Here is a 23510-nt window from a genome sequence, read left to right as displayed (position 1 = left end):
GGGAAATAACAGATTCATCCCGAAGGTAGAGGGAGGGAGCTTGTAACCCGCCTCCCTTCACTCCGGGTTCAACGTTTTAGTCCCATTATAAATCTAACGTTACTGCTAAAATAAAAACACTTATAAAATAACTACCCATCACATTACAAATCTAACGTTACTGATAAAATAAAACACTTATAAATGAACTTGCATCACCTTACAAATCTAACGTTACTACTCAAATAAAAAAAACGTATATTTATTTCTATCTTGGTTTTTATATCGATAAGGTGAGCCAATGTGCATATGTTGTTGACTGCCGTGACTAATCAGCTACAGCTGAGTGTTTGATAGATCCGTGTGGATAAGAGCAAGTCAACAAATGAAACGCCAGATGGCTAAAAACAATCACACGATAACGTTAGCTAGCTAGCTGTTTGTTGCCAGGGAAACATAAACAAAGACCGTAGAGAAGGCGAGACACCCGACTCCCTCATTTTATTTGTTATAGTTGCGGGTGGGAAGAGACGATTGGATTAAATATCGCTGCTTGTTAATTAAAGCATGTTTTTGCATGCAGTTTAAAGTTGATTGCATTCGGAATCAGACTGCCTCCACGGTGTGACGAAGGTGCTCTGCTCTGTCAGTCGGCGAAGTCGGTTCAAAACAAAAAAAAACATTAATTGTGTAGTAATTAGTAGGATTCGGTGTTTTCCCCATGTGATTGCCTTTGATAAAAACACTATCTGCTTTCCCAATGAAAACGAGTTCTTAAATTACTGTTTGGTTTGTGACGGGAGCTTCACCCTCCCCGCTTTAACCCAATAACTGAGCGTAAAATAACTCCCTCGATAAGTAGACCAGAGCCAACTGGAAGCCAGATATCATGGAGGAACAGAAAGCAGTCCTCACATGAGAGAGGAAATGCCCACCGACACAGACAGGAAAATTGACCATTTTTCTTCAGTGGTAAACGGCCTAAGTAAACCATCTTATTTTTCCACCATCTTTGAATTAAAGTGTTCTTGCTGAAAACAGCACTTTGGCGAAAATGTTAAGTTTAGCTAGCTAGCTACACATTGAACCAGCATTTGGGCAGAGGAGACCATGCATATACAATGATTTTAACCATTTTATGCCGCGTTCAAAACAAATGGGAACACGGACATCTCAAACCTCGGTGCGTTCAAGACAACTGGGACCTCCGAAAAAAACTAGCTCAGACTGGGAAAATCGTTTTGAACTGTCAAACAACTCCGAATTCCAACTCGGGAACTCTGGCCTCTTTCTGGAGCTCAGACTTTCCGACCTGAAGATCATTGATGTCATGATTTGACATCGTATTTTTCTGAGTTCCCAGGTGTGGTGAACGCACCACTATGCCACGATTTTGCCATCTCAGACAAAATCTCCACGTCGTGGGCAAATTCAGTTCGTACGTAAACGACTGTTGGAAGTCTTGGCTGGTTCAGTGAGACAGGGTCTAGGTCTGCTGATTAAGTATCTCTACGTCTTGGCTCCTCGTTCAGTGTCTGCTGATTACCACTACGTGCGGTAGTAGGCCCCGTCTACGTTCTGCCAGTGTCAGACATTTTGAGCCTTAATTGTGTCGTGTGCCTGAAAATGTACAAGCAATTTACAAGAATCTGTCTTATATTTGTATCTAATCTATGTATTGTGTGCATGCGCACTTTGTCAACAACATTACATACATGATTGAATGTTTTTATTTTCATTTTTTTTCCATGTGGAATGGTTTCAGTCCCATAATGTTGTTTATTCCAGGTGGAGTGGTTTCAGTCCCATAATGTTGTTTATTGCAGGTGGAATGGTTTCAGTCCCATAGTGTTGTTTATTCCAGGTGGAGTGGTTTCAGTCCCATAATGTTGTTTATTCCAGATTGAGTGGTTTCAGTCTCATAATGTTGTTTATTCCAGATTGAGTGGTTTCAGTCTCATAATGTTGTTTATTCCAGGTGGAGTGGTTTCAGTCTCATAATGTTGTTTATTCCAGGTGGAATGGTTTCAGTCCCATAATGTTTATTCCAGGTGGAGTGGTTTCAGTCCCATAATGTTGTTTATTCCAGGTGGAATGGTTTCCGTCTCATAATGTTATTTATTCCAGGTGGAGTGGTTTCAGTCCCATACTGTTGTTTTTTCCAGGTGGAATGGTTTCAGTCTCATAATGTTGTTTATTCCAGGTGGAATGGTTTCAGTCCCATAATGTTGTTTATTCCAGGTGGGGTGGTTGTTTATTCCAGACAGGAGTCTGTTATCAGGACACCCAGCTGTCTTGACCAATGACAGAATACTTGAGATAGACAAGATGGTGGCGTACATTTTTTTTTGATTACTTCATGGAGCAAAAATAACAGAGCATTTTCTAAATTCAAATTCAAATTCAAAAAACGGTATCGGCAAGTATTGGTCGAAAATCTTTTGTGTTACACCAAACGGTACCTAACCGGTAACTCTCAGTATAGTGGATACCACCTTCTTTGGGTTAAATCACATTATCTGGTGTTATAATCTATAGCTAAGTCTGTGAGGGGGTCTTGGGAAAAAAAGGAACTATGATTAAGTGAATGGATCACACACTAAGTCAATCAAAAGTGCCAGATGGACATTGTGATGTGTAGAATATCATGTGTAAGGAAGAATGTTGTAAATGTTTAGTGAGTGGACCATGATCTTTTGAATGTGTTTTTTGCATTACTAATATGCTGTTAATCTGATGATGTATTTCTCATGTCTACATCTGTTTATGTATGTGCTTGAAAAATAATTACCATTTTAAAATTAATGTTTTGTATATTTAAACATTTGTCTTTCTAAAACATTACAATTGACCCGATTTGATAATGTTGTGATGTGGAACTACAAGTCCCATCTGCCATTAGTCTAGTTTAGTAGTTCTGCTGGTCGACCAAGCATGTTCACTCTGTTGGGACTACAAGTTCCAGCTGCCATTAGTCTAGTTTAGTAATTCTGCTGGTCGACCAAGCATGTTCACTCTGTTGGGACTACAAGTTCCATCTGCCATTAGTCTAGTTTAGTAATGCTGCTGGTCGACCAAGCATGTTCACTCTATTGGGACTACAAGTCCCATCTGCCATTAGTCTGGTTTAGTAATGCTGCTGGTCGACCAAGCATGTTCACTCTGTTGGGACTACAAGTCCCATCTGCCATTAGTGTAGTTTAGTAATGCTGCTGGTCGACCAAGCATGTTCACTCTGTTGGTGTGTTGACGTGAATTCCCCTCGCAGTTCCCGGGAGCAGCGCACAGGTAAACAAATATTCGTCATAAACATTGTTCATTGATAGAAACTGGAAAATATAATTTATAATTGTATAACATGTCCAACAACAACGTGTGTAAGTTAGTTGTGTGCTTCAAATATCGTACCTTGCTATCTAATTTAGTGACCGCAGAACGACGTTACATAACTTATTGTTTGGTAACATCCATGTGCCAGCTAGCTCATGTCCATTCATGCAAGTTAGCAGTAACTTTTGTATATAGCTTTGCATGCAAGTTACCCGTAAATAAGTTATTGCCTGTTACAAATTGCAAGACATGTCAACACTGTTAATTGAAAAATGTGAAAGTTAGCTTCCAAGTTAGTTAGCTAACTAACGTTACATCACAGATACATTGACTTCGGTTACATAGTTGATCTGCCCATAGTGCGTGTAGAAACTGATTCCTGTCCTCTATTTGGTCCCCTTGTCCTTCTCTATCTGGCCCCCTTGTCGTTCTCCATCTGTCCCCGTCACTCTGTCCACCTTTCCCTCTCGATCTGTTCCGTTTCCGTCTCTGCCCCTGTCTCTCTCTCTCTCCCGCTGTGTCTTCTTTCCCTCTCCTACCCCTGTCTCTCTCTCTGTCCCGCTGTGTCTCCTGTCCCTCTCCTACCCCTGTCTCTCTCTCTGTCCCGCTGTGTCTCCTTTCCCTCTCCTACCCCTGTCTCTCTCTCTGTCCCGCTGTGTCTCCTGTCCCTCTCCTACCCCTGTCTCTCTCTCTGTCCCGCTGTGTCTCCTGTCCCTCTCCTACCCCTGTCTCTCTCTCTGTCCCGCTGTGTCTCCTGTCCCTCTCCTACCCCTGTCTCTCTCTGTTCCACTGTCTCCTTTCCCTCTCCTTCCCCTGTCTCTCTCTGTCCCTCTCCTACCCCTGTCTCTCTCTCTGTTCCGCTGTGTCTCCTTTCCCTCTCCTACCCCTGTCTCTCTCTCTGTCCCGCTGTGTCTCCTTTCCCTCTCCTACCCCTGTCTCTCTCTCTGTCCCGCTGTGTCTCCTGTCCCTCTCCTACCCCTGTCTCTATCTATCTACCGTCCCTCTCCATTTGTCTCTCTGTCTATCTCTTCTTCAGAACCACACCACCACCATGCCTGAGGGTCCAGAGTTACACTTGGCCAGCCTGTTTGTCAACAGGATGTGTGGGGGAGTGGTCTTCACCGGCCCAGTACAAAAATCAGAGGTCAGTAAGAACCCTGAGGTCTCCTTCTCCTGCCCGGCCTACACCATCATCGCCACCTCCAGAGGCAAGGAGGTCCGCCTCACTCTAACCCCCCAGAAGAGTGACTCTGCCCAGGGGAGATGCAGGCGGTAGGTAACCGAGAAGTTAAGAGGTGGAATAGTTGCCACAAGGTTACTGTTTGTTTTGTGGTGGTGGACCAAAAATATGAAGTTGCTTTGAAAGATGGAGAATTAAATACCATTCTATTATGTTGTCAGGGGGAAGACAGGTCAGGTCAACCAGGTCCAGACCATGGACATCGTCTTCCGTTTCGGAATGTCTGGATTCTTCCGTTTCACCACGGAGGCGGAGCTTCCTAAACATTCCCACCTGCGGTTCTACACCAATGAGAAGCCCTGTAGGGTTCTGAGCTTTGTGGACACACGCCGCTTTGGCAGCTGGCAACCCAACGGGACCTGGCAACTCAACCGAGGGCCCTGTATCATGTTTGAGTACCTGAGCTACAGGTAGCCATTGTTCAAACTGCAGAACCTAATAGGAGATGAAATGGATCAGCATTACACAGTGGGGTTAGATCCTATTAGAACAACAACATGGGCTACAGATCCCTTGGGGTTAGATCCTATTAGAACAACAGGGGTATAGTGCCAAACATCAACATTAAAACTGTCTTCTCTAAATCACCTCTTCTTGTTTGTTGTCTACAAATCCTCCCACCATCAGTTCAGATGGTAACCCAAGGTTTCAGGGTTCAGATGGTAACCCAAGGTTTCAGGGTTCAGATGGTAACCCAAGGTTTCAGGGTTCAGATGGTACATTTTGTAGTGGGTGTGACTATATGACCACTGTTCTACGTTGTTTCTGTTCCAGGGAAAATGTCCTTTCCCACCTGTCCGACAGAGCGTTCGACCGGCCCATCTGTGAGGTTCTGTTGAACCAGAAGTACTTCAACGGCATTGGCAACTACCTGAGAGCTGAGATCCTCTTTAGGTGACCCACTGCCCCAACATCTATGTTAAGCCTGATTTAGACTATGAGATTGTTTTACTATTAGAACCATGTGTTGTCGGCTATTGTGAGTCAAAAACGAAACTACCAACACCATTGTTGTACAAGCACATTTTCCAGCTATGACATTTCTTTCCTTCCCTGATGAATTGAAATTCCCTAGAATTCTTCATTCTCATCTTGTGAGAAACAGACCTTCTTCTGAAACAATGAGCGTTAATTGAGTTACTCTTTCTTCCATTCTTTTAGATTAAACATCCCTCCCTTTGTGAAGGCTCGGACGGTTCTGGAAGGACTTCAAACACATCTGTCCGACGAGGACCGGAAGTCAGTTGTTAAAGTGGAGGTCACAGACACAGAAGTCAAAGAGGAGGTCACCAACACCGAGGTCAAAGAGGAGGTCACAGACAGAGAAGTGAGAGGGCAGGCCAGGTTCACTGGCCATTGCATTACATTTAAGGGATTACAAAAATCGGTAACTGTAATCCGTTACCAGCAAAAATATTGTAATCAGATTAGATACTTTTGAAAAACTAGATGATTACTTTTAAATTCAGAAAGGATGTTTGCGAGATAAAAAAAAATACCTGACACTTCTGTTTTCTCAATGACATTCAAATCAGCATTGAAAAAAAGTGCAAGTTTCACCTGAGCGAGTCTGACCACCAATCAGAGACCCCTATGATGTCAGAGACCCCTATGATGACCCATCAAATGTGTTTGATGGATTGTGGGGAAAGAGCAGGAATAGGCTTTTGTAGGCTTCAGTCCAAGCCATGTCTTCCGACTGCTGTCGGCATCCCGAGATTATCCAACTTCAATAAACGCTTGGAGGTAAAGGATGACAGCAGTGGTGTCCTCTACGGCGATACGGACATCACTTATTATTGTTATCTACATAGCGCATTGATGTGAATCTCATTTAGCTATTTGCGCCCGACGGATTGTGGACGGCTGTTCACAAATCAAAATGTGTATTTGAAATGAAGAAGTTTAACCTGCCTATCAACCAATGGCCAGCCACGTGTGTAACAGCTTCAGAGTGCAGATCCCAGCCTGTGGAATAAACGTGGGGCTTTTAATTCATGCTGATAAAATACAGCAATACGCAATCTGTATTTGCTTCATCCATTTTTGGACTTGTAAATTATATATATTCATGTAAAGATATATAATTGAACAGTATTATTGTTATATGTACCAATCCAACCCATAAAGTAAAGTTTACATAGATGGCCATATGGATGTTAAACTTTAACATGGATTTATCCCGCAATAGATGTTGTTCAATTGGTAACATGCGTTGTTGTCTACTTCTAAAAGTAACGGAATGTAATCAGATTACATTACTGAGTTTGGGTAATCCTAAAGTTACTTTACTGATTACGGTATAGCTGATAGCATGCTTCTCCGCGGTTTAGCTGATAGCATGCTTCTCCGCGGTTTAGCTGATAGCATGCTGCTACGCGGTTTAGCTGATAGCATGCTGCTACGCGGTTTAGCTGATAGCATGCTTCTCCGCGGTATAGCTGATAGCATGCTTCTCCGCGGTTTAGCTGATAGCATGCCGCTACGCGGTTTAGCTGATAGCATGCCGCTACGCGGTTTAGCTGATAGCATGCCGCTACGCGGTTTAGCTGATAGCATGCCTCTCCGCGGTTTAGCTGATAGCATGCTGCTACGCGGTTTAGCTGATAGCATGCCTCTCCGCGGTTTAGCTGATAGCATGCTGCTACGCGGTTTAGCTGATAGCATGCCGCTACGCGGTTTAGCTGATAGCATGCCGCTACGCGGTTTAGCTGATAGCATGCCTCTCCGCGGTTTAGCTGATAGCATGCCTCTCCGCGGTATAGCTGATAGCATGATGCTACACGGCATAGCTGATAGCATGATGCTACGCGGTATAGCTGCTATGGGGTATAGCTGATAGCATGATATCCACTAACTACTGTTTCCTGTGTTGATCAGATCTCAGACAGAGCTGCTGTGAAGGAGGATGAGAGTGAGACTCCAGACCTGCTCCGTCTCTGTCACACAGTACCTCTGGAGGTCATCAAGTTAGGTACAATAATATACTCACAGTTTTCCCATTAAGTTGTGTACAGTATGGCTCTGCTGTTGGGTGCAGTATCACTGCTGACTGTGTTTAACTGAACTGGAACAATCTCTCATAAAAATGACCCTAATTGGCTTGTTAAACCTACCTATTACAAGTCTCAATTTCCTGACAGACACACGAGTCATTTTACGTGACCACCAACCATGTAACGTTATGAATCAACAGCTCTTGGACAAAGGAAAGAGATTGGTAATGTAATAGTCATAGTGACCTCAAGTTTACCGTCATTTTTATTTTTTTATTTCCTGTTTAGTTTCCTGTTTTCAAACCTAATTTACTGTAATTCAGTTTCCTGTTTTTAAACCTAATTTACTGTAATTCAGTTTCCTGTTTTTAAACCTAATTTACTGTAATTCAGTTTCCTGTTTTTAAACCTAATTTACTGTAATTCAGTTTCCTGTTTTTAAACCTAATTTACTGTAATTCAGTTTCCTGTTTTTAAACCTAATTTACTGTAATTCAGTTTTTTTTGCTGCCATGGCATATTAACATATCATAAGCCATCTGGGGGGGTGGGAGCTTTAGGGGGGGAAGAAGGTCCTTTTAAGAAGTCACCAGTGCTGACCGCCACGGCTAATAACATTTAGAGGAAACACTGGTGTTCCCTCTGCCTGATGACCTTTATTAGGTGGTAAAGCTGACGCTTCCTGGCTGTTTTTGTAGGTTGTTTAATGTTGGTTCGTGATATGAAATCTATTGTTGGAATACAATGCAATTAAAGAACAAAGAAGGCCCTCACACTATTTAAAGCCCCCCCAATTCACAGCTTTGTTGACAACGTTTCAATCCGAAACGGATATTCGTCAGGTCAAACACACTGAGTGTTCACATCCCAAAATATACACCTTTCACCTCACATGACCACATGGTCGTGGACTAGACAGGACTGGCAAAAAGTGTTACACCGAGGCCTGTACTCTGGAGCGGGATCGATTTGGAGGTGGAGGGTCCGTCATGGTCTGGGGTGGTGTGTCACAGCATCGTCGGACTGAGCCTGTTGTCTGGGAAGACATCCTCCTCCCTCATTTGCTACCCTTCCTGCCGGCTTATCCTGACATGACCCTCCAGCATAACAATGTTAGGCACATTGTTCTGTGTATGATTTCTTGCAAGACAGGAATGTCAGTGTCTTGCCATGGCCAGCGAAGAGCTGGATCTCTGTCAGCAATGGATCTCAATCCCATTGAGCACGTCTGGGGCCTTAGATCGGCGGGTGAGGGCTAGGGCCATTCCCCCCAGAAATGTCCGGGAACTTGCAGATGCCTTGGTGGAAGAGTGGGGTAACATCTCACAGTAAGAATTGGCAAATCTGGTGCAGTCCATGAGGAGATGCACTGCAGTACTTAATGCAGCTGGTGGCCACACCAGATACTGACTGTTACTTTGGATTTTGACCCCCCCTTTGTTCAGGGACACATTATTCAATTTCTGATAGTCACATGTCTGTGGAACGTGTTCAGTTTCTCATATTTGCACATGTTAAGTTTGCTGAAAATAAATGGAGTTGACAATGAGGACGTTTCTTTTTTTGCTCAGTTTATTTACAAAATGACCAAGTAGGAATGTGACCACTTAGTTTGTTTGTTTGACTTGACAAAGATCAGTTTTGGGTGGAAACATCAATAAAGCTGTGAATTGGGAGCTTTAACAGTGTGAGGGCCTTCTTGTTCTATACTGGTATTCTTCATTAGCCCAGCACCTACAGTATGTTTAACAGTGTGAGGGCCTTCTTGTTCTATACTGGTATTCTTCATTAGCCCAGCACCTACAGTATGTTTTTAACAGTGTGAGGGCCTTCTTGTTCTATACTGGTATTCTTCATTAGCCCAGCACCTACAGTATGTTTTAACATTGTGAGGGCCTTCTTGTTCTATACTGGTATTCTTCATTAGCCCAGCACCTATTTTTTTTTTTTAAAGGATGTGCGTATGACCACAAACTTTTTCTATAGAATACAATGTTTCAGAGCCTTGCTCATTTCCTGTCTTTTAGAATAGAACCATTCAGGCTACTGTTCTGGTTTCTGGTTCTATTTCAAGGATTCCTTCCCTGTATGACTGTTATGAGGTGGTAAAGGTTACGACCCAGAGAATAAGGCTATATTTTATTAGTGGTTACGACCCAGAGAATAAGGCTATATTTGATTAGTGGTTACGACCCAGAGAACAAGGCTATATTTTATTAGTGGTTACGACCCAGAGAATAAGGCTATATTTTATTAGTGGTTACGACCCAGAGAATAAGGCTATATTTTATTAGTGGTTACGACCCAGAGAATAAGGCTATATTTTATTAGTGGTTACGACCCAGAGAACAAGGCTATATTTTATTAGTGGTTACGACCCAGAGAATAAGGCTATATTTTATTAGTGGTTACGACCCAGAGAACAAGGCTATATTTTATTAGTGGTTACGACCCAGAGAACAAGGCTATATTTTATTAGTGGTTACGACCCAGAGAATAAGGCTATATTTTATTAGTGGTTACGACCCAGAGAACAAGGCTATAGTTTATTAGTGGTTACGACCCAGAGAACAAGGCTATATTTTATTAGTGGTTACGACCCAGAGAATAAGGCTATATTTTATTAGTGGTTACGACCCAGAGAACAAGGCTATATTTTATTAGTGGTTACGACCCAGAGAATAAGGCTATATTTTATTAGTGGTTACGACCCAGAGAACAAGGCTATATTTTATTAGTGGTTACGACCCAGAGAACAAGGCTATATTTTATTAGTGGTTACGACCCAGAGAATAAGGCTATATTTTATTAGTGGTTACGACCCAGAGAACAAGGCTATATTTTATTAGTGGTTACGACCCAGAGAATAAGGCTATATTTTATTAGTGGTTACGACCCAGAGAATAAGGCTATAGTTTATTAGTGGTTACGACCCAGAGAACAAGGCTATATTTTATTAGTGGTTACGACCCAGAGAACAAGGCTATATTTTATTAGTGGTTACGACCCAGAGAACAAGGCTATATTTTATTAGTGGTTACGACCCAGAGAACAAGGCTATATTTTATTAGTGGTTACGACCCAGAGAACAAGGCTATATTTTATTAGTGGTTACGACCCAGAGAACAAGGCTATATTTTATTAGTGGTTACGACCCAGAGAACAAGGCTATATTTTATTCGTGGTTACGACCCAGAGAACAAGGCTATATTTTATTAGTGGTTACGACCCAGAGAACAAGGCTATATTTTATTAGTGGTTACGACCCAGAGAACAAGGCTATATTTTATTAGTGGTTACGACCCAGAGAACAAGGCTATATTTTATTTGTGGTTACGACCCAGAGAATAAGGCTATAGTTTAGTGGTTACGACCCAGAGAACAAGGCTATAGTTTATTAGTGGTTACGACCCAGAGAACAAGGCTATTTTATTAGTGGTTACGACCCAGAGAATAAGGCTATATTTTATTAGTGGTTACGACCCAGAGAATAAGGCTATATTTTATTAGTGGTTACGACCCAGAGAACAAGGCTATATTTTATTTGTGGTTACGACCCAGAGAATAAGGCTATAGTTTAGTGGTTACGACCCAGAGAATAAGGCTATATTTTATTAGTGGTTACGACCCAGAGAACAAGGCTATAGTTTATTAGTGGTTACGACCCAGAGAACAAGGCTATTTTATTAGTGGTTACGACCCAGAGAATAAGGCTATATTTTATTAGTGGTTACGACCCAGAGAATAAGGCTATATTTTATTAGTGGTTACGACCCAGAGAACAAGGCTATAGTTTATTAGTGGTTACGACCCAGAGAACAAGGCTATTTTATTAGTGGTTACGACCCAGAGAATAAGGCTATATTTTATTAGTGGTTACGACCCAGAGAATAAGGCTATATTTTATTAGTGGTTACGACCCAGAGAATAAGGCTATATTTTATTAGTGGTTACGACCCAGAGAATAAGGCTATAGTTTATTAGTGGTTACGACCCAGAGAATAAGGCTATATTGTGTTATTAGGTGGTAAAGGTTACGACCCAGAGAAAATGGACTACGCTGACTTTAAATCGTGGCTCCAGTGTTACTGTGTGGAGGGGATGAAGTCTGTAAGAGATCACAACGGCAGAACTATGTGGTTCAAGGTAAGCACACACACATCGCACACACACATCACACACACACACCTTTTAGACACGTAATGTGATTGTTTTGTCTGGTTTCAGGGAGATCCAGGTCCCATGGCTCCTAAAGGTGAGGCACTAGCAGAGCCTAAAACAGAAGGAAACCCTTCCACAATCCAACAGTCTCTTACTCCAGTTAGTGGTTAACAAGGCCAGTCCTAAGAAACTGACTAGCGGTATAGAATGCATCAGTAATACCAGTTTAACTTGTTATGGCTGCAATCCCACTATCGGGATACGTGTCATCAGCAACCGCTGAATAGCATAGCGCTACATACAATAAATATTACTATACATTTTTATATTCATGAAATCACAAGTGCAATATAGGAAAACACAGCTTAGCCTTTTGTTAATCCACCTGTCGTGTCAGATTTAGAAATTATGCTTTACAGCGAAAGCAATCCAAGCATTTGCGTAAGTTTATCGATCGCACAATAAAACAAAGTTTTATCGTAGCTAGGTCACGAAAAATCAGAAAAGCAATCAAATTAATCGTTTACCTTTGATCTTCGGATGTTTTCACTCACGAGACTCCCAGTTACACAATAAATGTTCCTTTTGTCCCATAAAGATTATTTTTAGATCCAAAATACCTCCGTTTGTTTGGCGCGTTACGTTCAGAAATCCACAGGAAAGAGCGGTCACGACAACGCAGACGAAAATTCCAAATAGTTCCCAGAATGTCCACAGAAACATGTCAGACGCTTTTTATAATCAATCCTCAGGTTGTTTTTAAAATATATAATCGATAATATATCAACCGCAAATGTCTTTCACAGTAGGAGAGGGAAAAGCAATACCTATCCAAACATGCTTGAGCAAAACTCATGTGACAACTTGACGCGATGTTGTCATTCTGGCTCATTTATCAAAATACAAGCCTGAAACTATGTCTGAAGACTGTTGACACCCTGAGGAAGCGATAGGAAAAGGAATCTGGTTGATATCCCTTTAAATGGAGCAAAGGGAGGCTATGGAACATGGAGTTTTCAAAATAGAAGCCACTTCCTGTTTTGATTTTCCTCAGGGAAAATATATTATAAATATATTATAATATAAGATATTCGCCTGCAATATCAGTTATGTTATACTCACAGACAATATTTTGACAGTTTTGGAAACTTTAGAGTGTTTTCTATCCAATACTAATAATAATATGCATACATTAGCAACTGAGACTGAGGAGTTGGCCGTTTACAATGGGCATCTTTTCATCCAAGCTACTCAATACTGCCCCTGCAGCCATAAAAAGTTAAATTCATTGGGTCGATCTCCTCTTCTCATCCGCTAGATGCCAAAACAAAGATGATAGTGAAGAAAGAGGATGACCATGATTATAAAGGGGGAAAAAAGGTGAGTTGGGATTGTTTCCCCAGCTACTTTAACTGTACAGTAAAAACATGAGCACGCCTCCCATTCTCATCCCTCATCAGGTAAAGAAGGCCCGCTCTGAGAGCACGGTGAAGCCAAAATACATAAAGGAAACGGTGCAGGAAAAGGAAGTCCCTCAGAGACGGGCAGGAAGGAGGAAGTAAACATGACCTCAGCAGAAGAGCACCAGTACAGAGTCCAGTGAGATGAGAAGCTGATGATAATTTGTCCTTCAACTTTGCCTGCGTCATGTGATTTGTCATGATTTATGAATCCTCCGTGTTCCAGCCCCACACGGTTTCTGGTGGGACCAGAAACCGTGCCAGACAGTAGAAGAATATTGTCCATTTTCATGCAGGAAACAAAAAGTGTATATTTTTTTGTTGCTTTCAATCCAGACGCTGCTAGGTAGAATAAGAAAGTAGCTGTAGGAACAGAGCCATTACTGAACGGGGCCATTTAAAAAAATAAAACTGTCTATGATGATGTGTTCTATGCAAGAGAAATCCCCTTTTTGTACCATGTAATAAACCACGTTTGATATCATTCTGGTCTGCTTGCTTTGAGTGCTGTGTGACACAAAAGGAATATCGAGAGCTGTTTTAAAGTATAGAAAACCTTCATTTATTTACTTATTTCAACAACATCCACAAAACTCCCATTTTGAAAGAAGAAAAAAAATGCATGGGGTCCCGTTTTTAAATTACATGCAGCTTAAAGCCTTCATAAACACTACATTAAAAGTTACATATCAGCTGTCGTGCTTTATAAAGGGTTCTTAAATGTGGCATAACTGACAAACCTGTGCTCCATTAAGGATTTAGAGCCAGCCGTTCATGCATTTTGGTACAGCATTGCAACGGCAGGATATTGGGTTTAATTCCCGGGACCACCCATGCGTAAACATTTATTCAGACAAACGTTTCTAGAAAGGCCCAACCCCTTTCCCTCTGGTGTACAGTCAACATTGGACCTGACCTCAACTTCCACCAAAATGCTGCAGGACATGTTGGCCTTTAATTCTGCCCACTTCTGTCTTTTCTTTGGATATGTATTTCATATACAGTGATTTGCATTGGGGGCATTGATATGACCTAGGAAATAAATATTAAAAACCCTCAAAGATCGGACACTTTTTTAACTGCCTGTAGCTCAGGACCCAAATCTAACTGCCTGTAGCTCAGGACCCAAATCTAACTGCCTGTAGCTCAGGACCCAAATCTAACTGCCTGTAGCTCAGGACCCAAATCTAACTGCCTGTAGCTCAGGACCCAAATCTAACTGCCTGTAGCTCAGGACCCAAATCTAACTGCCTGTAGCTCAGGACCCAAATCTAACTGCCTGTAGCTCAGGACCCAAATCTAACTGCCTGTAGCTCAGGACCCAACTCTAACTGCCTGTAGCTCAGGACCCAAATCTAACTGCCTGTAGCTCAGGACCTGAAATAACAACCCAAATCTAACTGCCTGTAGCTCAGGACTTGAAATAACAACCCAAATCTAACTGCCTGTAGCTCAGGACCTACAATGACATACCCAAATCTAACTAGAGAGAATAAAGTAGACGGCATGGGTCAAAATTTTGATTTATGACCCTGTGTCCATGATGACGTGTACATGTCCAAATATGGGCCTCCGGCCAGGCCATCCTGTTCCTGTGGTCACGTGTTAGACGGTGTGTTATTTTATATCTATATTGCATCCTTTGAAGTAGTCATGCTGATTGATGTCTAGGGACCTGGTTGAACTGGGGGGGGGGGGTTCTGTGTTTGAACTTTTGAAAGAGTATGGCCCCACACCCCCAGTTTTATTGTCCTTATGGTTGCTATCTATGAAGCAGGAATGTGTGTGTGTGTGTGTGTGTGTGTTAGAAACAAGGTCCCTTGGCATTGTGTCCCTCTCAAGCTTTCAACAACAATTAAACAGCCATCTAAATAATGTTTCTCAGCCTAGTTTCCTATTTAGTTCTCTTTATATGTACATGCACAGAGCTTCCAGATGGCTCCAGCCTAAGGATTTTCAGTGCATGTACACCTGGGGAGAATAGAACCCCAAAGAAGAGATCCTAAAGGTCATTTCAGATTCATCATGACAGCCTCTTTATGAAAGGCCTTTACTTATGGCTAAACAGTTTTCTACCCATCTTATTAATTAATGATGTGGGCATACCCAGGATTTACATGCAGGACGGTTGATCTACACATGGAGGGAAAACTTACAGAGTTTTGATGGAGCGGGCAAGCGTCTTTGCGATGGTGAATTGGAAACGGATAATGGTCAGGGCTAACCGGACCTTTTATCTGTAAGAAATAGTAAACATTTTGAATTATAACGTGTTAAAATGTATGTACTAAATATTTTGAATGAAATCACTGGTTTTAAAAAATGTATCTCACGATTTAACGATAGGGGAAGAGGTAATTTCATATTTGGGTTTAGGGGAAGAGGTAATTTCATATTTTGGATTAGGGGAAGAGGTAATTTTATATTTCGGTTTAGGGGAAGAGGTAATTTCATATTTCGGTTTAGGGGAAGCGGTAATTTCCTATTTCGGTTTAGGGGAAGCGGTTTAGGGGAAGAGGTAATTTCATATTTCGGTTTAGGGAAAGAGGTAATTTCATGTTTAGGGGAAGCGGTAATTTCATATTTCGGTTTAGGGGGTTATTAACTTTATGGAAAACAATATTCACACTATGTGGATTATAAACATGTACATACATAGAGAGCCAACACATCAAGATCTAACAGGGATGAGTGGGGATTCATAGTACAACAGGAGTCTTCTGTAACCTGCAATTCGTGTTAAATATGTTTTGCATACATCCACGACTGAATGGTTTCACAAACTCCCTTTAAAGGTTTTGTCAGAAAGTTGTAACAGGCCTCATTCAACAGTCTAGAGATGAACCTGGAGACACCAAAACATCACCGTTTAGAGCAGCTTGGAGATTATTACCCATGTAAGGGGGGAGCAAAGAGCGGATTTACCCAACTCTGTACAAACCCCGACACGGGGTATGATAACTCTGACCCGTACGTCTTATGGTTATTAGAGATGTTTACAACTGAGGGAGTTGACAGTAGGTCAATGAGATGTATAAAGGCAAATTGACATAACGGACCTCAAAGACCAACAGCCTACTTTATAATATAGAATGCAGGGGTGTGTACTGAACATGTACCCATTATAAAACAAAATGGTCTACGGTCAAATGCATCTATAGTTTTGTAATGAAGTGGTCGCTGCATTCATTTAGATTATTTCAACATAGTCTTCGTCAGTCCACAGAATGGAACACCTATCAATTAACCATGATAACGGGACTTACCCATGATATACACTATTAGTTCAAATATTTATGGACCTTAAATTATTATGGAATACACAATATCTCACCCTTAAACGATAGGGGTCTTTTCTCTCACGCCAGGGTCGCAGAGAAATGTAATGTCTGGAAAAAACATGTATTATTTTATAGTCTTCCTACAATGGTATGTTCTAAACATTGTAGGCCTCCAACTGTAGGCCTCCAATGTTTTTACATAAAACACTAATGATGCATGTTTAAATATTAGTACAATTTGGTAATTTAATTCTGACATGTCTTTAAAAAGTTTGTACAAAATATTTTGGAATTAAATCAATGGTTTTAAAACAGTATCTCACCCTTTATATTAAATCAATGGTTTTAAAACAGTATCTCACCCTTTAACGATAGGAAAATGTCCTTTCCATCCATAACCCCGGTCTGTCGCGAACAACAACAACAAAAAGACACGGAAAATCAGGGTGCGTGCGTGAGTGTGACGGAGCAGCAGGAGTGTGACGGAGCAGCAGGAGTGTGACGGAGCAGCAGGAGTGTGACGGAGCAGCAGGAGTGTGACGGAGCAGCAGGAGTGTGAGCGTGACGGAGCAGCAGGAGTGTGACGGAGCAGCAGGAGTGTGAGTGTGACGGAGCAGCAGGAGTGTGTGTGTGACGGAGCAGCAGGAGTGTGAGTGTGACGGAGCAGCAGGAGTGTGACGGAGCAGCAGGAGTGTGAGTGTGACGGAGCAGCAGGAGTGTGAGTGTGACGGAGCAGCAGGAGTGTGAGTGTGACGGAGCAGCAGGAGTGTGAGTGTGACGGAGCAGCAGGAGCGTGAGTGTGACGGAGCAGCAGGAGTGTGTGTGTGACGGAGCAGCAGGAGTGTGCGTGTGACGGAGCAGCAGGAGTGTGAGTGTGACGGAGCAGCAGGAGTGTGTGTGTGACGGAGCAGCAGGAGTGTGTGTGTGACGGAGCAGCAGGAGCGTGTGTGTGACGGAGCAGCAGGAGTGTGTGTGTGACGGAGCAGCAGGAGTGTGAGTGTGACGGAGCAGCAGGAGTGTGAGTGTGACGGAGCAGCAGGAGTGTGAGTGTGACGGAGCAGCAGGAGTGTGTGTGTGACGGAGCAGCAGGAGTGTGAGTGTGACGGAGCAGCAGGAGTGTGAGTGTGACGGAGCAGCAGGAGTGTGAGTGTGACGGAGCAGCAGGAGTGTGAGTGTGACGGAGCAGCAGGAGTGTGAGTGTGACGGAGCAGCAGGAGTGTGAGTGTGACGGAGCAGCAGGAGTGTGAGTGTGACGGAGCAGCAGGAGTGTGAGTGTGACGGAGCAGCAGGAGTGTGTGTGTGACGGAGCAGCAGGAGTGTGTGTGTGACGGAGCAGCAGGAGTGTGAGTGTGACGGAGCAGCAGGAGTGTGAGTGTGACGGAGCAGCAGGAGTGTGTGTGTGACGGAGCAGCAGGAGTGTGTGTGTGACGGAGCAGCAGGAGTGTGTGTGTGACGGAGCAGCAGGAGTGTGAGTGTGACGGAGCAGCAGGAGTGTGAGTGTGACGGAGCAGCAGGATTGTGTGTGTGACGGAGCAGCAGGAGTGTGTGTGTGACGGAGCAGCAGGAGTGTGAGTGTGACGGAGCAGCAGGAGTGTGAGTGTGACGGAGCAGCAGGAGTGTGAGTGTGACGGAGCAGCAGGAGTGTGTGTGTGACGGAGCAGCAGGAGTGTGTGTGTGACGGAGCAGCAGGAGTGTGTGTGTGACGGAGCAGCAGGAGTGTGTGTGTGACGGAGCAGCAGGAGTGTGTGTGTGACGGAGCAGCAGGAGTGTGAGTGTGACGGAGCAGCAGGAGTGTGCGTGTGACGGAGCAGCAGGAGTGTGTGTGTGACGGAGCTGCAGGAGTGTGAGTGTGACGGAGCAGCAGGATTGTGTGTGTGACGGAGCTGCAGGAGTGTGTGTGTGACGGAGCAGCAGGATTGTGTGTGTGACGGAGCAGCAGGAGTGTGCGTGTGACGGAGCAGCAGGAGTGTGAGTGTGACGGAGCAGCAGGAGTGTGTGTGTGACGGAGCAGCAGGAGTGTGAGTGTGACGGAGCAGCAGGAGTGTGTGTGTGACGGAGCAGCAGGAGTGTGTGTGTGACGGAGCAGCAGGAGTGTGTGTGTGACGGAGCAGCAGGAGTGTGAGTGTGACGGAGCAGCAGGATTGTGTGTGTGACGGAGCAGCAGGAGTGTGAGTGTGACGGAGCAGCAGGATTGTGTGTGTGACGGAGCAGCAGGAGTGTGTGTGTGACGGAGCTGCAGGAGTGTGAGTGTGACGGAGCAGCAGGATTGTGTGTGTGACGGAGCTGCAGGAGTGTGTGTGTGACGGAGCAGCAGGATTGTGTGTGTGACGGAGCTGCAGGAGTGTGTGTGTGACGGAGCAGCAGGAGTGTGAGTGTGACGGAGCAGCAGGAGTGTGAGTGTGACGGAGCAGCAGGATTGTGTGTGTGACGGAGCTGCAGGAGTGTGAGTGTGACGGAGCAGCAGGAGTGTGAGTGTGACGGAGCAGCAGGAGTGTGTGTGTGACGGAGCAGCAGGAGTGTGTGTGTGACGGAGCTGCAGGAGTGTGAGTGTGACGGAGCAGCAGGAGTGTGCGTGTGATGGAGCAGCAGGAGTGTGAGTGTGACGGAGCAGCAGGAGTGTGTGTGTGACGGAGCAGCAGGAGTGTGTGTGTGACGGAGCAGCAGGAGTGTGCGTGTGACGGAGCAGCAGGAGTGTGTGTGTGACGGAGCAGCAGGAGTGTGTGTGTGATGGAGCAGCAGGAGTGTGTGTGTGACGGAGCAGCAGGAGTGTGAGTGTGACGGAGCAGCAGGAGTGTGTGTGCGTTTCAAAAACAAAAGGGTGTGTGTTCAACAGGGGCCCAGGCATGTAGCCCCATTCTATCTGTAGAGAATCGTTTGAAACCAAGGTGTGCACTATCATGCATACGGCATGTCCAGATATCTGCCGACCCCCCCGGGGTTAAACATTGATATCTCTAATCAGTGCCCGGTGCCCCCCACCCCGGGGTTAAACATTGATATCTCTAATCAGTGCCCGGTGCCCCCCACCCCGGGGTTAAACATTGATATCTCTAATCAGCGCCCGGTGCCCCCCACCCCAGGGTTAAACATTGATATCTCTAGTCAGCGCCTGGTGCCCCCCAACCCGGGGTTAAACATTGACATCTCTAGTCAGCGCCCGGTGCCCCCCACCCCGGGGTTAAACATTGATATCTCTAATCAGTGCCCGATGCCCCCCACCCCGGGGTTAAACATTGATGTCTCTAATCAGCGCCCGATGCCCCCCACCCCGGGGTTAAACATTGACATCTCTAATCAGCGCCTGGTGTCCCCACCCCAGGGTTAAACATTGATATCTCTAATCAGCGCCCAGTGCCCCCCACCCCAGGTTGTAGACAGAATGTCTCGACATCCCCTCCTGTTGTTTGAATTCACTGCCTTTGTTCTCTAAACCAAATATACAGGGTGTTGCATACATGATATCTCCCGAAAAAAAATAAGGAAAAGCCCCTGTAAACTGTCTGTACTTTCGCTAGTTAGGGACACGAACGCAGAGCGAGTCTAGTGGGTCTAGTCTAGTACTTTAACACTATGTTACCACAGCTTTAGCGCAAACCCACAGGCCCGAATATTTAGCTGCCAGGACAGATTAAAAAAGAGATGCGAATAAGTGAATCTCTCCTAATGGATATTTCTGAAGGCTACTGGACATAAGTGATTGGGAAGCGACTGTTAGACGTAGATTCTCAGAAGCAAACTGCGCCCTGTCCTTTACGTAGCCCTTCACGATCACACCATTTTCGGCGTAAATTAAAATAATCACATACCCAAGAATGTTTATATATTAAAAAACGAAAAGTGTGCACTCTGAACGACTTCGTAAGACACCAGGCAGCAGTCCCAGGACAGAGTAGTAGTCTGTGAAGCCCTCCTAATGGACATTTCTGGAAGTGAGTAAGTGAAAAATATATTTTAAGTTTTGTTTTGAATATTATCGTGATATTATTGTAATATTAAACACGAGTTATTTGTGTTTTAAACAGGGGGGGACAACTATTCTTTTTTTTTAGGTATGATGGACAACTGACACAACGGGTGACTTGGATGCATTAGGGACTCTGACCGACATCGGAGGAACCGATGAAACAGACAGTATTCTGCCTTTTTGTATGAAAGGTTTTCCAAACACTCCAAGAACAGAGAATTTAAAAGAACCTCAACCCACCTGCTACACATTCCATGCCCCAACAACCAACGCACAACTGTGGCCCAAGTGCATTGCGCAGAATCACCCCAAGAAGGGCTACAGGGCTGAAAATGTATGGATTCAAGAACTGGCTCTCTATGTATGTACATGTTTATAATCCACATAGTGTGAATATTGTTTCCCATAAAGTTAATAACCCCTAAACCGAAATATTAAATTACCTTTAGGATCTCTTACCCCCCTATTACTTTGTGGTTCTAATCTCCCTCTTTTAAAATCGCCCCAGTGACCAAATCTCTAACATTCCTGATCGTTCCCATATATTTTAACCCTAAACCTCCCACGATAACTATTGTCTATTGTTAGTCTCAGTGACCTTACTGACAATATCCACGTTTAAAACAGATGGAAATACATTGTTGGATACAGTTTTCATGTCTTTCATTACGCAGACATTTGTTTCATTAGACTATATTTCTCATTAGGAATACGGTTGTCAGCCCCTTGGAGGCTTGGTGCTTGTACAATGAAAAAGTATATCATGTATGCAACACCCTGTATATTTGGTTTAGAGAACAAAGGCAGTGAATTCAAACAACAGGAGGGGATGTCGAGACATTCTGTCTACAACCTGGGGTGGGGGGCACTGGGCGCTGATTAGAGATATCAATGTTTAACCCCGGGGTGGGGGGCACCGGGCGCTGATTAGAGATATCAATGTTTAACCCCGGGGTGGGGGGCACCGGGCGCTGATTAGAGATATCAATGTTTAACCCCGGGGTGGGGGGCACCGGGCGCTGATTAGAGATATCAATGTTTAACCCCGGGGTGGGGGGCACCGGGCGCTGATTAGAGATATCAATGTTTAACCCCGGGGTGGGGGGCACCGGGCACTGATTAGAGATATCAATGTTTAACCCCGGGGTGGGGGGCACCGGGCGCTGATTAGAGATATCAATGTTTAACCCCGGGGTGGGGGGCACCGGGCGCTGAATAGAGATATCAATGTTTAACCCCGGGGTGGGGGGCACCAGGCGGTGATTAGAGATATCAATGTTTAACCCCGGGGTGGGGGGCACCAGGCGGTGATTAGAGATATCAATGTTTAACCCCGGGGTGGGGGGCACCAGGCACTGATTAGAGATATCAATGTTTAACCCCGGGGGGGTCGGCACCGGGCGCTGATTAGAGATATCAATGTTTAACCCTGGGGTGGGGGCACCGGGCGCTGATTAGAGATTTCAATGTTTAACCCCGGGGTGGGGGGCACCAGGCGGTGATTAGAGATATCAATGTTTAACCCTGGGGTGGGGGCACCGGGCACTGATTAGAGATATCAATGTTTAACCCTGGGGTGGGGGGCACCGGGCACTGATTAGAGATATCAATGTTTAACCCTGGGGTGGGGGGCACCGGGCGCTGATTAGAGATATCAATGTTTAACCCTGGGGTGGGGGCACCGGGCGCTGATTAGAGATATCAATGTTTAACCCCGGGGTGGGGGGCACCAGGCGGTGATTAGAGATATCAATGTTTAACCCCGGGGTGGGGGGCACCGGGCGCTGATTAGAGATATCAATGTTTAACCCTGGGGTGGGGGGCACCGGGCACTGATTAGAGGTATCAATGTTTAACCCCGGGGTGGGGGGCACCAGGCGGTGATTAGAGATATCAATGTTTAACCCTGGGGTGGGGGGCATCAGGCACTGATTAGAAATATCAATGTTTAACCCCGGGGGGGTCGGCAGATATCTGGACATGCCGTATGCATGATAGTGCACACCTTGGTTTCAAACGATTCTCTACAGATAGAATGGGGCTACATGCCTGGGCCCCTGTTGAACACACACCCTTTTGTTTTTGAAACGCACTCACACTCCTGCTGCTCCGTCACACTCACGCTCCTGCTGCTCCGTCACACTCACGCTCCTGCTGCTCCGTCACACGCACACTCCTGCTGCTCCGTCACACGCACACTCCTGCTGCTCCGTCACACTCACACTCCTGCTGCTCCGTCACACACACACTCCTGCTGCTCTGTCACACACACACTCCTGCTGCTCCGTCACACACACAATCCTGCTGCTCCGTCACACTCACACTCCTGCTGCTCCGTCACACTCACACTCCTGCTGCTCCGTCACACTCACACTCCTGCTGCTCCGTCACACTCACACTCCTGCTGCTCCGTCACACTCACACTCCTGCTGCTCCGTCACACTCACACTCCTGCTGCTCCGTCACACACACACTCCTGCTGCTCCGTCACACACACACTCCTGCTGCTCCGTCACACTCACACTCCTGCTGCTCCGTCACACACACACTCCTGCTGCTCCGTCACACTCACACTCCTGCTGCTCCGTCACACACACACTCCTGCTGCTCCGTCACACACACACTCCTGCTGCTCCGTCACACACACACTCCTGCTGCTCCGTCACACTCACACTCCTGCTGCTCCGTCACACACACACTCCTGCTGCTCCGTCACACACACACTCCTGCTGCTCCGTCACACTCACACTCCTGCTGCTCCGTCACACTCACACTCCTGCTGCTCCGTCACGCACGCACCCTGATTTTCCGTGTCTTTTTTTGTTGTTGTTGTTCGCGACAGACCGGGGTTATGGATGGAAAGGACATTTTCCTATCGTTAAAGGGTGAGATACTGTTTTAAAACCATTGATTTAATATAAAATATAGGGGGCGCTCTTTTAATTTTTGGATGAAAAACGTTCCCGTTTTAAACAAGATATTTTGTCACGAAAAGATGCTTGACTATGCATATAATTGACAGCTTTGGAAAGAAAACACTCTGACGTTTCCTAAACTGCAAAGATATTGTCTGTGAGTGCCACAGAACTGATGTTACAG

At 44.9% G+C, this 23510-nt stretch overlaps 1 protein-coding gene across 2 annotated transcripts; it reads left to right on the top strand.

Annotated features, from left to right (window-relative positions):
* The first annotated feature begins 3164 nt into the window (after nucleotides 1–3164).
* Nucleotides 3165–13650, top strand: LOC139406278 (nei-like DNA glycosylase 1). 2 transcript variants are annotated; one of them, XM_071148733.1, is made up of 10 exons: nucleotides 3165–3267; nucleotides 4346–4581; nucleotides 4711–4959; nucleotides 5324–5443; nucleotides 5711–5876; nucleotides 7430–7523; nucleotides 11570–11691; nucleotides 11773–11800; nucleotides 13025–13086; nucleotides 13167–13650. In XM_071148733.1, the coding sequence occupies exons 2-10, from the start codon at nucleotides 4361–4363 to the stop codon at nucleotides 13266–13268; spliced, it is 1164 nt and encodes a 387-aa protein (XP_071004834.1). In that variant the 5' UTR covers nucleotides 3165–3267; nucleotides 4346–4360; the 3' UTR covers nucleotides 13269–13650. The 2 variants fall into 2 exon arrangements, with proteins under 2 accessions (XP_071004834.1, XP_071004835.1); XM_071148734.1 differs by lacking the exon at nucleotides 11773–11800.
* Nucleotides 13651–23510: the final 9860 nt, after the last annotated feature.

This window comes from Oncorhynchus clarkii, chromosome 4 (genome assembly GCF_045791955.1).
Source record: "Oncorhynchus clarkii lewisi isolate Uvic-CL-2024 chromosome 4, UVic_Ocla_1.0, whole genome shotgun sequence".
Taxonomy (NCBI): Eukaryota; Metazoa; Chordata; class Actinopteri; order Salmoniformes; family Salmonidae; genus Oncorhynchus; species Oncorhynchus clarkii.
The sequence above is the reverse complement of the archived record's forward strand: the minus strand, read 5'-3'. Positions and strand labels throughout refer to the sequence as shown.

Excerpts from the sequence above, each read along its gene's own strand:
- LOC139406278 (XM_071148733.1), top strand. The coding sequence starts at position 4,361 with ATGCCTGAGGGTCCAGAGTTACACTTGGCCAGCCTGTTTGTCAACAGG. Across the intron at positions 5,877-7,429 it reads AGGAGGTCACAGACAGAGAA|ATCTCAGACAGAGCTGCTGT; the intron begins GTGAGAGGGCAG and ends TGTGTTGATCAG. Across the intron at positions 11,692-11,772 it reads GCAGAACTATGTGGTTCAAG|GGAGATCCAGGTCCCATGGC; the intron begins GTAAGCACACAC and ends GTCTGGTTTCAG.